At 31.8% G+C, this 14008-nt stretch overlaps 1 protein-coding gene across 1 annotated transcript in view; it reads left to right on the top strand.

Annotated features, from left to right (window-relative positions):
* The window catches only part of LOC103604272 (cadherin-9-like), a 111128-nt gene that overhangs the window by 88443 nt on the left and 8677 nt on the right, over positions 1-14008 (top strand). Inside the window, exons 10-11 of the mRNA XM_008588840.1 lie at positions 6673-6766; positions 7078-7135. Of these exons, the coding sequence (XP_008587062.1) occupies positions 6673-6766; positions 7078-7135 (152 nt within the window). The remainder of the gene's footprint in view (positions 1-6672; positions 6767-7077; positions 7136-14008) is intronic.

The following is a 14008-nucleotide window of genomic DNA, read 5'->3' as shown; positions in this document are numbered from 1 at the left end:
AAACCTCTTGAAATAAAATGAAGTAATCTAGTTTTACAATGATCAACGTATATGTACTAGCATCTTCATTTTTAAAACAATGTGGACTTTTATTTAATTAAAATGGTATGAGGCTGATTTGTTTTGGCATTCCTTCTAGCAGGATTTATTAAAAACAAAAAATGAAATTTTAACCAAGTTTGTGTTCTTTGCAATATTGAGATGGAAATAAATACCCACCTATTTTTTAAAAAGATAGGGGTTGCTTATACTAGCAACTACAAACGCTCAATTAGTGTCTGTTCTTGATAGTTTTTGCCAGATCACGAAAAAGTCATTAATTTTGGTTGTACCTTAATTTCTCCTTAGCATTTGCTGTACAAAATATCTATGGTAGAAATCCAAAATTTATTTTAAAAAGTAATTGATTATAACTGTTTTCAATGGCAATCACCCACTTTTAGAAAGTCGTAGACAATAGCAGTATACCAACTCTTTCAGATGATAAATTATGTTATTGCTGGACCATTGAGCATTTCTGAGTCTGAATGAGAACATATCTTAATAAGAATCCGTGTATCCTATTCTCATTCATCTAGCAAATTTGCATATTAAGAATCCATCTGGTTACTTTGTTAGAGGAACGCTGACTCTTCCATGTTGCCAAGGTATTTGTTCATTTATTCAATCAGGAGTCTCATTAAGCTTCATCAGTTTTTTCTCACTTTTACCTTATCTGTGATAAGCAACAAAATATAAGTTCTGTTAGTTAAACTATGAAGTCAAATGTATTACATTTAGACTCTTAAACATTTTGTCTATTCTTTCTTCCATAAAATAGGTTAGTATTTATTGAGCTCTTGTTCTGAACTAGTAACTGTTTAAAGAACTTTATATTTGCTCATTTAAGCCTCACCACAATTTATAAGGCAGGTACAATTATCATCACCCAATTTCATGGAAGAATAAACTGAGATGCAAAGAGTTTAAGTAACTTTCCCAAGGACACAGCACAAATAATTTGCAGGCTGGAGATTGAAGCTGTTTCTATCTGAATGCAAATATTGTTTGTTAGCAAATATACTTTGCTTTGTGACTGATTACTAGGTAGAAATTCTTAACACAATGTTCCTCATTTGTAGACTAAGTCAGCTGATCTCAGTGGTACTAAGCAGAGCCCTCAAGGGCAAAATTATGGGAGAGGTAAAACATGACTGTTGTACCTTAGAATGTGGTCTACTTATTTTTTTCATGACTCCAAAATAGAATTTCACGTTGTCTTCAGAATCTATGATTTTATTTCTATTATTCTTATTTAACAACTTTGTTGAGGTACAAATGACCTGCAGTAAACTATATAAATTGAAAGTGTATAAGTTGATAAACTATGGCATATTCATACCTCTGTGGAAGCATCGCCAAAATCATAATAATGCACATTCCCTTTCCACCCAAAATTTCCTCATGATTCTTTAATACCTTCTTCTCTACCCTTGCTGAACTCAACCCAATCCTGAGGGAAATGTTGACCTGCTTTCTGTCAATACTGATTAGTTTAGATTGAATTTTCTAAGATTCTATATAAACAAATTCTACATACTCATTTATATCCTTTTTTTCTGGCTTATTTCACTTAACATAATTATCTTGACTTTTTTTATACTGTTGTGTGCATGGATTGTTCATCCTTCTAATAGCTAAATAGTATTCCAAGTGTAGAAATACCACAGTTTTCTTATCTGTTCACTTATTGATTGACATTTTAGGTTGTTACCAATACTTGTATATTATAATACATTTGTACACATTCGTATGCAAAGATATATGTACACAGTTGTATACAGTGTTTGTATAGCTACATGCTTTCATTTCTTTTGGGTAAATGCTTAGAAGGGTAATGGCTGGCCATATGACAGAACCTGCCGTATTGTCCTAAGTGTTTGTACCATTTCACAGTCCCACCAGCATGTATGAGGCTTCCAGTTGCTCCCCATCCTCACCAATACTTGGTACAGTCAGTGTTTTTATTTTTAGCTATTCTTATTGGTATGCAATAGTATCTCATTTGGGTTTTAATTTTCATTTCCCTTATGACTAAAGATGATGAACATTTTTCATATGCTTGTGTGACACCCATATATGTTCTTTGATGAAGTGGCTATTCACATATGAATATTTGCCTGTATTTTGCTGGGTTATTTCTTTATTATTGAATTTGGATATATATAAAAGATACCATCTTTTATCAGATATATGTTTTACAAATATTTACTCCCAGTCACTGGCTTGTATTTCTGTTCCTTTAAAGTTACTTTCAAAAAGCAAAAGTTCTCAGTTTGCTGAAATGAAATTTATCAACTTTTTTCAAATACATTGAGCTTTTAGAGTCTACTCCAAGGTTACAAAGTTCTAATGCTGTGATTTCTTCTAGCAGTTTTATTTAGTAATGTATTTGTGTCTATGATCCATTTTGTTAATTTTTGTATAGTGTATAGTTCAAGGTTTTTTTTTTCTTTCATACCCACTGTTTCCAGCACTATTTATTTGTTGTAAAGACTATCTTTTCTCCACTGAATTATTTTTGGCACCTTTGCTGAAAATCAATTTTCAATATATGTATGGGTCTGTCTCCAAACAGTCTCTTATATTATGATTATCTATTTGTTTGTATTTATGAAAGTACCACATTTTTGTGTAGCTTTGTTACCAATCTTGAAGTCAAGTAGAGTTTGTCCTCTGATTCTTTTTTCTATTTTAAAGTTGTTGGTTTTTCTAGGCTCCTTTCATTTACATATGTCCATTTTTACAAAAGATTCTACTGGGATTTTAACTGGGATTTCATTGAGTTTGGAGAACAATGCAGACAGAGTTGATATCATAATGGTATTAAATTTATTAACTCACAAACAATATGTGTGTGTGTGTGTGTTTGTGTGTATTTGATTACTTTGGAAGGTTTTTTCCAGAAATATTTTATGGTGTTATGTGTACAGGTCAAGAATATCTTTTGTCAGATTTACTCTAAGTTTACATATATATAGATGATTCTGTACATGTATGTTCTTATTTTGATTTCTGTTTGTTTGTTGCTTGTATATGTAAATACAAGCAATTTTTATATATTGATCTTGTTTCCTGCAACATTGCTAAACTCACTGATTAGTTCCAACATATTCTTTTTATAGATTCCACCATGTTTTCTTTGCAATAATGTTCATGTCTTTTGATAATACAGACAGTATTTTTTATTCCTTCTAATATGGTTGCCTCATAATTCTTTTTTTGCATTATTTCATTAGCAAAAATCTCCAGAACAATGTTGAATAGAACTGATAAGAGCAGAAATCTTGCTCCTTGTTTAATGAGGAAATCATTTAGTCTTTCAACATTCACTATAATGAATTTGTAGGTTTTCTTTTTTTTTGGTTTTCATATCCTTTGTTAAAATTGAGGAAATTTATTCTGTTTCTGTGTTCTGACCATTTTTATCAGAAATAAAATTTGGAATTTTGTCATAGGGTATTTTCTGTGTCTATTGAGTTGCCTATATGGTTTGCTAAAATGATAAATTGCTTTGATTTTTTTAAATATTGAAGATGTCATGAATTTTGGGAATAAATGCCTCTTAGTCACATTTGCATCTATGTTTGTAAGAGATGTTCTTCTATAGTTTTGTTTTCCTGTATGTCTTTGTCTAGACTTGGTATCATGATAATACCACCTCACTGAATGCAGCAGGTTGTATAACATCCTCTTTACTTTTATGAAATAGTTTGCATAGAATAGTCATTTTCCTTAAATCTTTAGTGGGATTTAAAAGTAAATATATATAGGATTGAAATTTTCTTTTTCATAAGAGTTATAACAACAAATGCTATTTCTCTAGTAGATATAAGACTTTTCCTCTTACCTAATTCTTCTTTCATGAGCTGGTTTTTGTTCTTATTTTTTGTCATTATTCAGGAAATTTGTGAATTTTCACCTGAACTGCCAAATTAATTGGCCCCAAATCCTATTGGCTTTGACTTTTATAAGTCTATTTCCCCCACTGCTTGCGTACCTTGTATTTACCTCCTAAACTGTTACCATGATTATTTTTCCAAAACCACAAATCTAATTATTGTAATGTTCTAGTTAGGACACTCATATTTCCCCATGACCTAGAGGATAAAGTCTTAACTTTTAAGTGAGTTATTTAGGATTTTTTACAACCTGTAATAGGGGCCAAGGAAAAACTTCCTCTTCACTCCTGAAGGTTCATTAATAAAAATCACTGACAAATTTAGGTTAATAAGAAGAAAAGGCATAACAAGTTTTTTCATTTAATATGCTGGGAGGGGGCAATGCATGGGTGAATCACGAGAGAGTTATTTCCCAATTTTCCATTGGGGTACAGAGCTTATACACCTCTCTTAATAGAGAAAGGGGAGATGGGGCTGTTGGAGTAAATGATTCTCATTTGGAGTGTAATGGGCCTGGAGAACACACCATGGCCTGGGGCAAAGTCTATTTGGTCCACAGAGCAGACAATGACTGGTAAATGATTCTCTTCATCGTATAACTTCGTATAATGTATGCTATACGAAGTTATTACGAATGCTATTTCTCTAGTAGATATAAGACTTTTCCTCTTACCTAATTCTTCTTTCATGAGCTGGTTTTTGTTCTTATTTTTTGTCATTATTCAGGAAATTTGTGAATTTTCACCTGAACTGCCAAATTAATTGACATAAAGATTTTCAAAATGTTTTTTCATTATCTTTTTGACAGTCTTTAGTGATTATGGCTCTCTTTAATATTGTTAATTTTTATCTACTTTCTTTTTTTCCTAATCAATGTGACCAAACATTTTTTTTTACATTTATTGATTTTTCCAAAAAAACCTAACTTTTGGTTTCATTAATTTTTATTTTTATTTTCTATTTTACTATCTTTTACTCTGACTTTCATTATTTTTCTATTTTCCTGAGTTGCAAGCTGAGGTCATTAACTTAAAGCATTTTTTTTTTAATATGTACATTTCAGTGATATAAATTTCCCTCTAATTAGAGCTTTAAGTGTATTCCACAATAATCTGGTATTAATACAAGCACTTCATCTTTCTTTTAATTACTGTTTTTATTTAAAACATGACTTGTATATGAGACATATACTTGCACTTTGCTTTAAAACACAAAGATTATGTGCCTTTTAATTGAAATATTTAGACAATTTACATTTAATGTGATTACTGATACTGTTAAGTTTAATTACTATCTTGCTATTTGTTTTCTCATGTCCCATCTCTTCTTTGTTTCCTCTTTCTTATTTTCTGTCTTCTTTGGATGAATACAGTATATTTTATTCCATTTTATTTTATTTTTGGCTTATATGTTTTCACTTTTTTAATTTAATTTTTCTGGGCTCAATATAGAATTTTAGATTGTCTGTTTTCTATCAGTACACTGCAAATTTTGTCCTGTACTTAATCTTTATTTCTGCCTTTGTAACCTATCCCTTATTTCTCAGTATGCATTAAATATTAGCACTACTTTAAAGCAATTTGTTAATGATGTGTCTTGCTATAGTGTGCTTAATTCATGTGTGTATGTGTGTGTGCGTGTGTGCACTTGGAATTTTTTGAGCTTCTTAAATCTGTGAATTTATAGTTTTTCTCAAATGTGGAACATTTTTGGCCATTGTTTTTTCAGCACATTTTGCCCTACCCTCTTCTCCTCAGGAAGTGTATTACTGCATTAAGAACCTTGAAGGTGTAACAAAATTCACCAGTGCTCTGTTTACTTATTTATTTTCCATCTTTATTCTCTTTGTTATTTTGAATAGGTTACACTAATTTTCATTTCAAGTTTTCTATTTTTTCTGCAATATCTAATAGGCTTTAATTTAATCCAGAATATTATTTCATCTTACACTTCGTAGTTTATTCTTTAGAGGTTCTATTAAGATTATATATGCACACACACACATATATATATGAATGCTTTAAATGTGTCTCCCTAACAAGTTTTTTCTTTCCTCTGTGTTGTTAAACATATGAAATATAGTTAAAGTAACTTTTTAAATATAATTGTCAGCTAACTCTATCAACTGTGTCATTTCTGAGCAATTTAATCCAGAATATTATTTCATCTTACACTTCGTAGTTTATTCTTTAGAGGTTCTATTAAGATTATATATGCACACACACACACACATATATATATGAATGCTTTAAATGTGTCTCCCTAACAAGTTTTTTCTTTCCTCTGTGTTGTTAAACATATGAAATGTAGTTAAAGTAACTTTTTAAATATAATTGTCAGCTAACTCTATCAACTGTGTCATTTCTGAGTTGGTTTTAATTAATAGATATTTTTTCTTCACATTTTCCTGCTTCTTTGCGTAACTGTAATTTTTTATTGTATTGCAGGCATTATGATTTTTACCATGTTTAGTGCTGGATAGTGTTATGTTTTTATGAATATTCTTGAACTTTCTTCTGATGAGTTGTTAAATTTCTTGAAACAGCCTAATTCTTTTGGATCTTGCTTTTGTGCTTTATTTTGTGAAGAAATAATTTTGTCCCATTAACCAAGCAAAACCTTTCTGAGTAGTCTGTGAAAGGTTCTGTGAATTTTGAGCTTTTCCAACTTTTCTGGTGAGAACTAGAACTATTCTCAGTTTATAATATTCCACAATTATTTCATTTTATAGTTTTCCCCCGCTAGGCCCTGTGATTGGTTACTATCTCTGTTATTTCCAGTTATCTGCTCTTATTCATGTTCATGATAGGCAGTCAGCTGAAGAGGTGAGTGAGATTCTCTTTAGATTTCAGTAGTTCTCTGTGGGAAGCTCTTTTCTCTTCAGTACTTATCTCTGAAAATACTAACCACTTTGATCTCCCTGGACTCTCAGCATCATCTCCTCAACTTAAGGGAACTGGCAGATTTCATCTGGGTTCCCACTTTTTGTATTATGGAAATCTTCCCCAGACAGCACACTTAGGAAATTTTGGGGCTTACCTCATTTCTTCCCCTTCTCTCTGGGATTACTGTCTTGGTTTCTTAACAGCCAGTATTTTAAAAATCATTGTTTAATGCATTTTGTCTGTTTTTTTAGTACTTTGGGTGGTATGGTAAACCCAACTCCTGTTATTCCATCTTTGCCAAAAGAATAAGTTAGAGAAAAACATTTTTTAAAAATGTCCCTGCTTATATAATTGTAGTAATTCATTTTAGAAAACATAGTACAGGAACTTTTGCAGCAAAAAAGACTCTATAATTCTCTGCTACATAGATATTTCAGTGTCATTCTACTTCTTTTCTACCAGGTATTACATCTTTCAGGCAATTTGTCAATCTACTGTCTAATTTTTATATAGTTGAGTTCATTATATACATATAGGTCTATATATTTTCACTAATTGTATTTGCTGATGTCACTACACCTCAATATAGTTATGTTGTAAAAATAATACACTATCATGTAAATAATGCATCATTGATAAAAATTTAGATTGGAAATATTTATGTATGTATTTTTACATATCTATGAGGGTACTTAAAAAGTTTATGGAAAGATTCATATCATCTTTTAATTATATTTTTCTACAAATATTTTGAAGTGTCCTCAAATATAAAAATCCACAATACCTGATAATTTATTTCCTGAGCATATAACTTCAAGAATAAAATTTCGGGACCAAGGACTGATAGTAAAATTTTCAACTTTGCTTTGTATAGAATACTTAAATCTTGAATAAAAAATAAAAACAAACAATGAATTATAGTTTCACCTGTAACATCTCAAGAATTATGGTACGATAAGGAGAAAAAACTATTGAAAGAATAAATTAATCTCAAATTATGTTCTTCAAATTATACCACCAATTCTGCCAAGGTATAAGTCTATACCTGAAAACATAGCATGTAGGCTGATTCGTGGTAGCATATAAAATTATGCACACAAAAAAAGAACTTTAGATATTTATATGTTCAATTATATATTCAATTATACGTAGTGTAAATTTAAAAAAAACAGCAGTTACTCAACAAGAATTCAACATGGTAATATGGGACTCTTTTGTTTATTCCGATTGAATTTACAGGGTGGCTCATCCCTTAGGCTATGATAAGCTTCATGGAGAACCATTTTTCCAGGGAAAGCTTGGGAACTAATTCTTACCCATCAGTAAATCTGTTCATCAAATATATTTTCTGAAATACATCTGCCACTTGCAACTTGAGATTATGGTTACAATTAGCAGCTGTTGTCAGCTGTGCTTCACCTCATTAGTAATCATGGATCTCCCCAGTTGTAGGGTTGATTATAGCTTTACAAGTTCTGAAAGAACATGTTGCCTCATTTCACACCTATTTTATGCTTAGCATATTTAAAGTTCAATAATTTTTAGAAGAAATCCTTCCTACTGCTGTCAAATCAGAAAGTAATGAAACAAACTTGCTGGTGAGGGTTTTAATTATGTCTCAATAAAATGTTCATGATTCCAACATAAACTGGAATAAGTGCATAAGTGCATTGATATACAAGTATAGCTTGATTTTATTGCAACATTCGCTTGATTTTATTGCAAAGAGTAAAATAATAATAATCTTATGGTAATATCACTAATCTCTGCAAAAAATAATTTGAACATTTTTAAAAAATAAAATAATAATTTCACGTATAGCCAACATTTACTTTTTGAGGGGCAATGAAGATGTCATAGTTCACAGCTATGGAAAACACATTTCTGGGAAGCAGTAGCTGGAAAAATAGAGCAAATCCTTATCTTAACTATATTGACTTAGTTGATAGAAATAGTACCTGAATACAGTCAAGAATTAGGAATGTTGTCTTGGCATATTTCTGCATATTGTTAATTTGTTTTGATGTCTGTAATTTAATTTAGATGGCTTTTTTTGTAGTAGATAAAAATACAGGAATCTTATATGTGGTTGATTTTTAATTGTGGAACGAAAAAATAAAAAGCAAATAAAAAAGCAAAAACCAGAGTTCAGCTCCCATAGGCTCAGTTCTCTTGTGCTTCTTTTCACTTGTTATTTGCTGCCTATATGATTGGATCCTATCTCTGCATAAGGTATTCACACAAAAAAATATGCTGGTGGTCTTTTTTAACTTACTGTTCAAAATTCAGTGTGGGGAGATCAATAAAATATTGTTGTTATAACATGCCATCTAGTGCATAGAGATAGCTTTGTTCTGTGTTAAGTGTTTATAAGGCTCTTTCCAGTCATTTGTTGTAATCCACCATATTTATTATTGATAGCTAAATCAGAACGTTCCTATTCTGTGTTGACAATAGAACTTTGGCTGCTAAATAAAAGAAAATTATCTATGGGCTTTGACAAATTACAAGATATAATTGCACTGGGGAAAAGCCTGGAGGACTGCAATGCTAATGTTAAAGTGGGCTATTTCTAAATTGTCAAAATGGTTCTCCGTTGTAAATTCTTAACTTGAAAAACAGTGCCCTTCAAGGTTAAACCTAAGAGTAGGGCAGCCAGAAACTCAGATATATTTTGATCCCATGTAAGCTAAAAGTGAGTCAAAGCTTGACTTTATAGTGTTAGACTTGTTAAGTATTCCTTAATCATAATCTCTAGGGCAAGTAGCAATAGGCTCAAAAGGGAATTTTATTTTCCTCTTTGATCTTCAATGAAAACAGCAGGAAGAAATCTACAATCTATTCTAACATAAGCAGAAAATGGTTAACTATTGACCTTTCCAACAATGGAGAGAAATATTTGCAGCTAACTATTTTGAATTGAGTTCCATTCAATGCATAGATGTGGTTATATTCTTTTGTTTTCTTTGATTCATTTACAGTTGTTTTTATTCATAAGCAAAGTTTGGTGAATTTAAAGAAAGTAAAACTTATAAAAATGTTGCAATGACTTTATCTCTCAAACATCTTATAATAGAGATTTGGTCTCAAATGTAAACAAAACCCACAGTGGAAACTAAATTATAGGAGGGTTGACACCTATAGAAATGAAACACAATATATATATATATTTTTTTCATTTTAGCATAATTAATGATCAAAATTAAAAAGATATATTTAATATGACTGCCATCCTCAATTTTGGTGTATTAATAGTTATTTTGAAAATCAGATCTGTCTCTGATGATTATTGGACAGTGAATTGTTGTATCAAACCCAATATAACTTTTGATTCTATGAAATATATATACACCATTATGCATTTTATATGTTTATTTTTATATCTAGGTTCCTAATTATCTTTTATCTTCTTAGAATTTTCCACACCAAAAGTATAACTATTCTCAGACAGTGATCATATGTCAAATAGGCTTTTTTAAAATCTGTCAAATTCTTTTTATAAAACCAGATAGGAAAATTACGATAATGATTATTGAAAAACGGTTCCTAATTATCTTTTATCTTCTTAGAATTTTCCACACCAAAAGTATAACTATTCTCAGACAGTGATCATATGTCAAATAAGCTTTTTTTAAATCTGTCAAATTCTTTTTATAAAACCAGATAGGAAAATTACGATAATGATTATTGAAAAAAATGAGGGAATACTACCATTTCCATGTAGCTATTCTGCACATTTCACAACCCTACTAAATAAAAATACAGAGGTGACTAAGCTGGTTACATGTAATAACTAAAAAATCTGCTCTGACCAGGTCAGCAAAATTGCAGTAACTTGGAAAATCTGGGATGAGTCAGTAGTCATGTCCCATGTCCTGAAAACATTATCATAAGACCATTTTTACTTAGAAGCAGACTTACTGGCACCAGGAGTAACAAATTAACCTAGGATGCTTTTTGTAACCCTTATGCTAGATCCCTGCATGTAGGATGTAACCTGGTAAAAAATCCCAAGTCTATATGTCATGTACAGCCAATAGAAAAACTGATGTGATGATTAGAATGATGTCCTCTCTGCCTTTTGATTCTTCCCCTTTGTGTGATTATAAAATGGTGAATTCTACTTGCGTCCTTTGAAGCAAATTCCAAGGTTACTTGGCTATATGTCTTCCAGGAGTGAAGCTTCTTATATACACACAGATAAACTCCTTGCCATGTGTATTTGGCCTCAGTTTCATTTTTAGGTCAAGACATGTATTAGGAGTGAGGTACAGAAAGGAATCTGAGGACAACTTTCTAAAGGTTTTGTAGATATTTCACCTTTAAGATGAAACCCAATATACTTATTTCACAGTTCCAAATACTCTCTTTGAAGCAGTTTCTGTGATATGAAATAATCATTTTACAAAGTTTACCAGAAAGTAAATTAGTCAAGCACCTTCATGTAGTATATTAAATTGTTAAAATTATTTTTAAGATTTACTTAAGGGTCCTTTAATTTCTTTTTTTTTTTTTTTCCTTTTTGTCTTTTTTTGTGTCCGGCAACGGATCGCAACCCTCAGTGTCGCGCCCATACCGGACCGGGACCGGCAACGGGATCGCGACCCTCGGTGTCGCACCCACACCTCGCTCAGCCAGTGAGCGGGAACCGGTCTGTATGTGGGATCCGAACCCTTGGCAGGAGCGCCACAGCGCTCCCAAGCGGCGCACAGTAGCAGTGCGCCACCGGGCCAGCCCAAGGGTCCTTTAATTTCAACATAGCTCTCATAACAATAACTAAGTCATATGTCCTATGTCCTTTATTAAGACAACCCAATGAAAAAAAAATAATAATGTGATTTAGATGTGTACTTTCATCCAGTAATTTAAAAATTGTTAATTCTCTATAACATTTAGAAACCTAAATATCTTTTACTTATGTTTGTCAAAGCCAGTGCCGGATAATGAATATATTGCAGATTTATACTGGTAATTTTCTAATTCACCCAATAAAAATGGAGTTCATTTGCTAAGTGACTTTAATAAGATACCTAGAAAAATGAAAACTACACCAGACATTAATTAGTCTGTTAGCTGTCCTTAATCGTTCTTCCTTTTTCTGTCCTCATTCTAACCACTCTATCCCACAGTCTAAAGCTATTTTGTAGCCAATTACTCAATTACTGAAACCTCCCTCCCTTCTTACTCTCCCCCCTCCCTCCAAACAATGCCCTTTCTGTTTGCTTGTCGTTTATTGTACAATAATCAACCACATTGTATATTGACAAAATTTTTTAAAAAATACAAAAAGTAAAAAACAGGTCAAAAAAAATAAAACATGAAGATAGTTGAGAACCTACCTTTAGTGTAGTAAAAATATCATTGCTTGCATCCATGAACCATTCACTAATGTGCAATTTTCTTGGTTTAGACTGAAAATGTACTGAAGCAAGTATCTCACTTAAGTTTCTAAACCTAATACTCCATAATAGGGGTAACATACTTATGTTCAGTGACCTATAAATAGTTCACTTAGATAGTTAATTTTGGGATGGAAATACTCATTATGTGAAGAGAAATATAATATCACTAATAATAATAATAATAATAAAACCTCTTTTGTATAAAACTTGGTCCACTGACATATAACATAGGATTGACTTAAAACTTTTTTAGAAATGTAGACTCTCAACCCCCACACCAGACCTACTGAATCAAATTCTGTTTTTAACAAGTTCCATGTGTGATTCATATGAATGTCAATGTTCAGGAAGAACTCACTGGGATAAAGTCTATCTGTCCATGTGGACAAGGCCATATTTCTTCAATTACTGAAACCTCCCTCCCTTCTTACTCTCCCCCCTCCCTCCAAAGAATGCCCTTTCTGTTTGCTTGTCGTTTATTGTACAATAATCAACCACATTGTATATTGACAAAATTTTTTTAAAAATACAAAAAGTTAAAAACAGGTTAAAAAAAAATAAAACATGAAGATAGTGAAACCTACCTTTAGTGTAGTAAAAATATCATTGCTTGCATCCATGAACCATTCACTAATGTGCAATTTCCTTGGTTTAGACTGAAAATGTACTGAAGCAAGTATCTCACTTAAGTTTCTAAACCTAATACTCCATAATAGGGGTAACATACTTACGTTCAGTGACCTATAAATAATTCACTTAGATAGTTAATTTTGGCATGGAAATACTCATTATGTGAAGAGAAATATAATATCACTAATAATAATAATAATAATAATAATAATAATAAAACCCTCTTTTGTATAAAACTTGGTCCATGGACATATAACATAGGATTGATTTAAGACTTTTTTAGAAATGTAGACTCTCAACCCCCACACCAGACCTACTGAATCAAATTCTGTTTTTAACAAGTTCCACGTGTGATTCATATGAATGTCAGTGTTCAGGAAGAACTCACTGGGATAAAGTCTATCTGTCCATGTGGACAAGGCCATATTTCTTTGTGTAGACTGTTTCTTTGCTAATTCAGGTTGTTAGTAGATTTAAATTCCTTGCAGATGTAGTGGCAAGGTTCCTCTTTTTTTGTGTCATGTACAGCCAATAGAAAAACTGATGTGATGATTAGAATGATGTCCTCTCTGCCTTTTGATTCTTCCCCTTTGTGTGATTATAAAATGGTGAATTCTACTTGCGTCCTTTGAAGCAAATTCCAAGGTTACTTGGCTATATGTCTTCCAGGAGTGAAGCTTCTTATATACACACAGATAAACTCCTTGCCATGTGTATTTGGCCTCAGTTTCATTTTTAGGTCAAGACATGTATTAGGAGTGAGGTACAGAAAGGAATCTGAGGACAACTTTCTAAAGGTTTTGTAGATATTTCACCTTTAAGATGAAACCCAATATACTTATTTCACAGTTCCAAATACTCTCTTTGAAGCAGTTTCTGTGATATGAAATAATCATTTTACAAAGTTTACCAGAAAGTAAATTAGTCAAGCACCTTCATGTAGTATATTAAATTGTTAAAATTATTTTTAAGATTTACTTAAGGGTCCTTTAATTTCTTTTTTTTTTTTTTTCCTTTTTGTCTTTTTTTGTGTCCGGCAACGGATCGCAACCCTCAGTGTCGCGCCCATACCGGACCGGGACCGGCAACGGGATCGCGACCCTCGGTGTCGCACCCACACCTCGCTCAGCCAGTGAGCGGGAACCGGTCT

Source organism: Galeopterus variegatus, unplaced genomic scaffold, assembly GCF_000696425.1.
Source record: "Galeopterus variegatus unplaced genomic scaffold, G_variegatus-3.0.2 Scaffold5060, whole genome shotgun sequence".
Lineage (NCBI taxonomy): Eukaryota > Metazoa > Chordata > Mammalia > Dermoptera > Cynocephalidae > Galeopterus > Galeopterus variegatus.
This window is presented reverse-complemented; position numbering and strand designations above follow the sequence as displayed.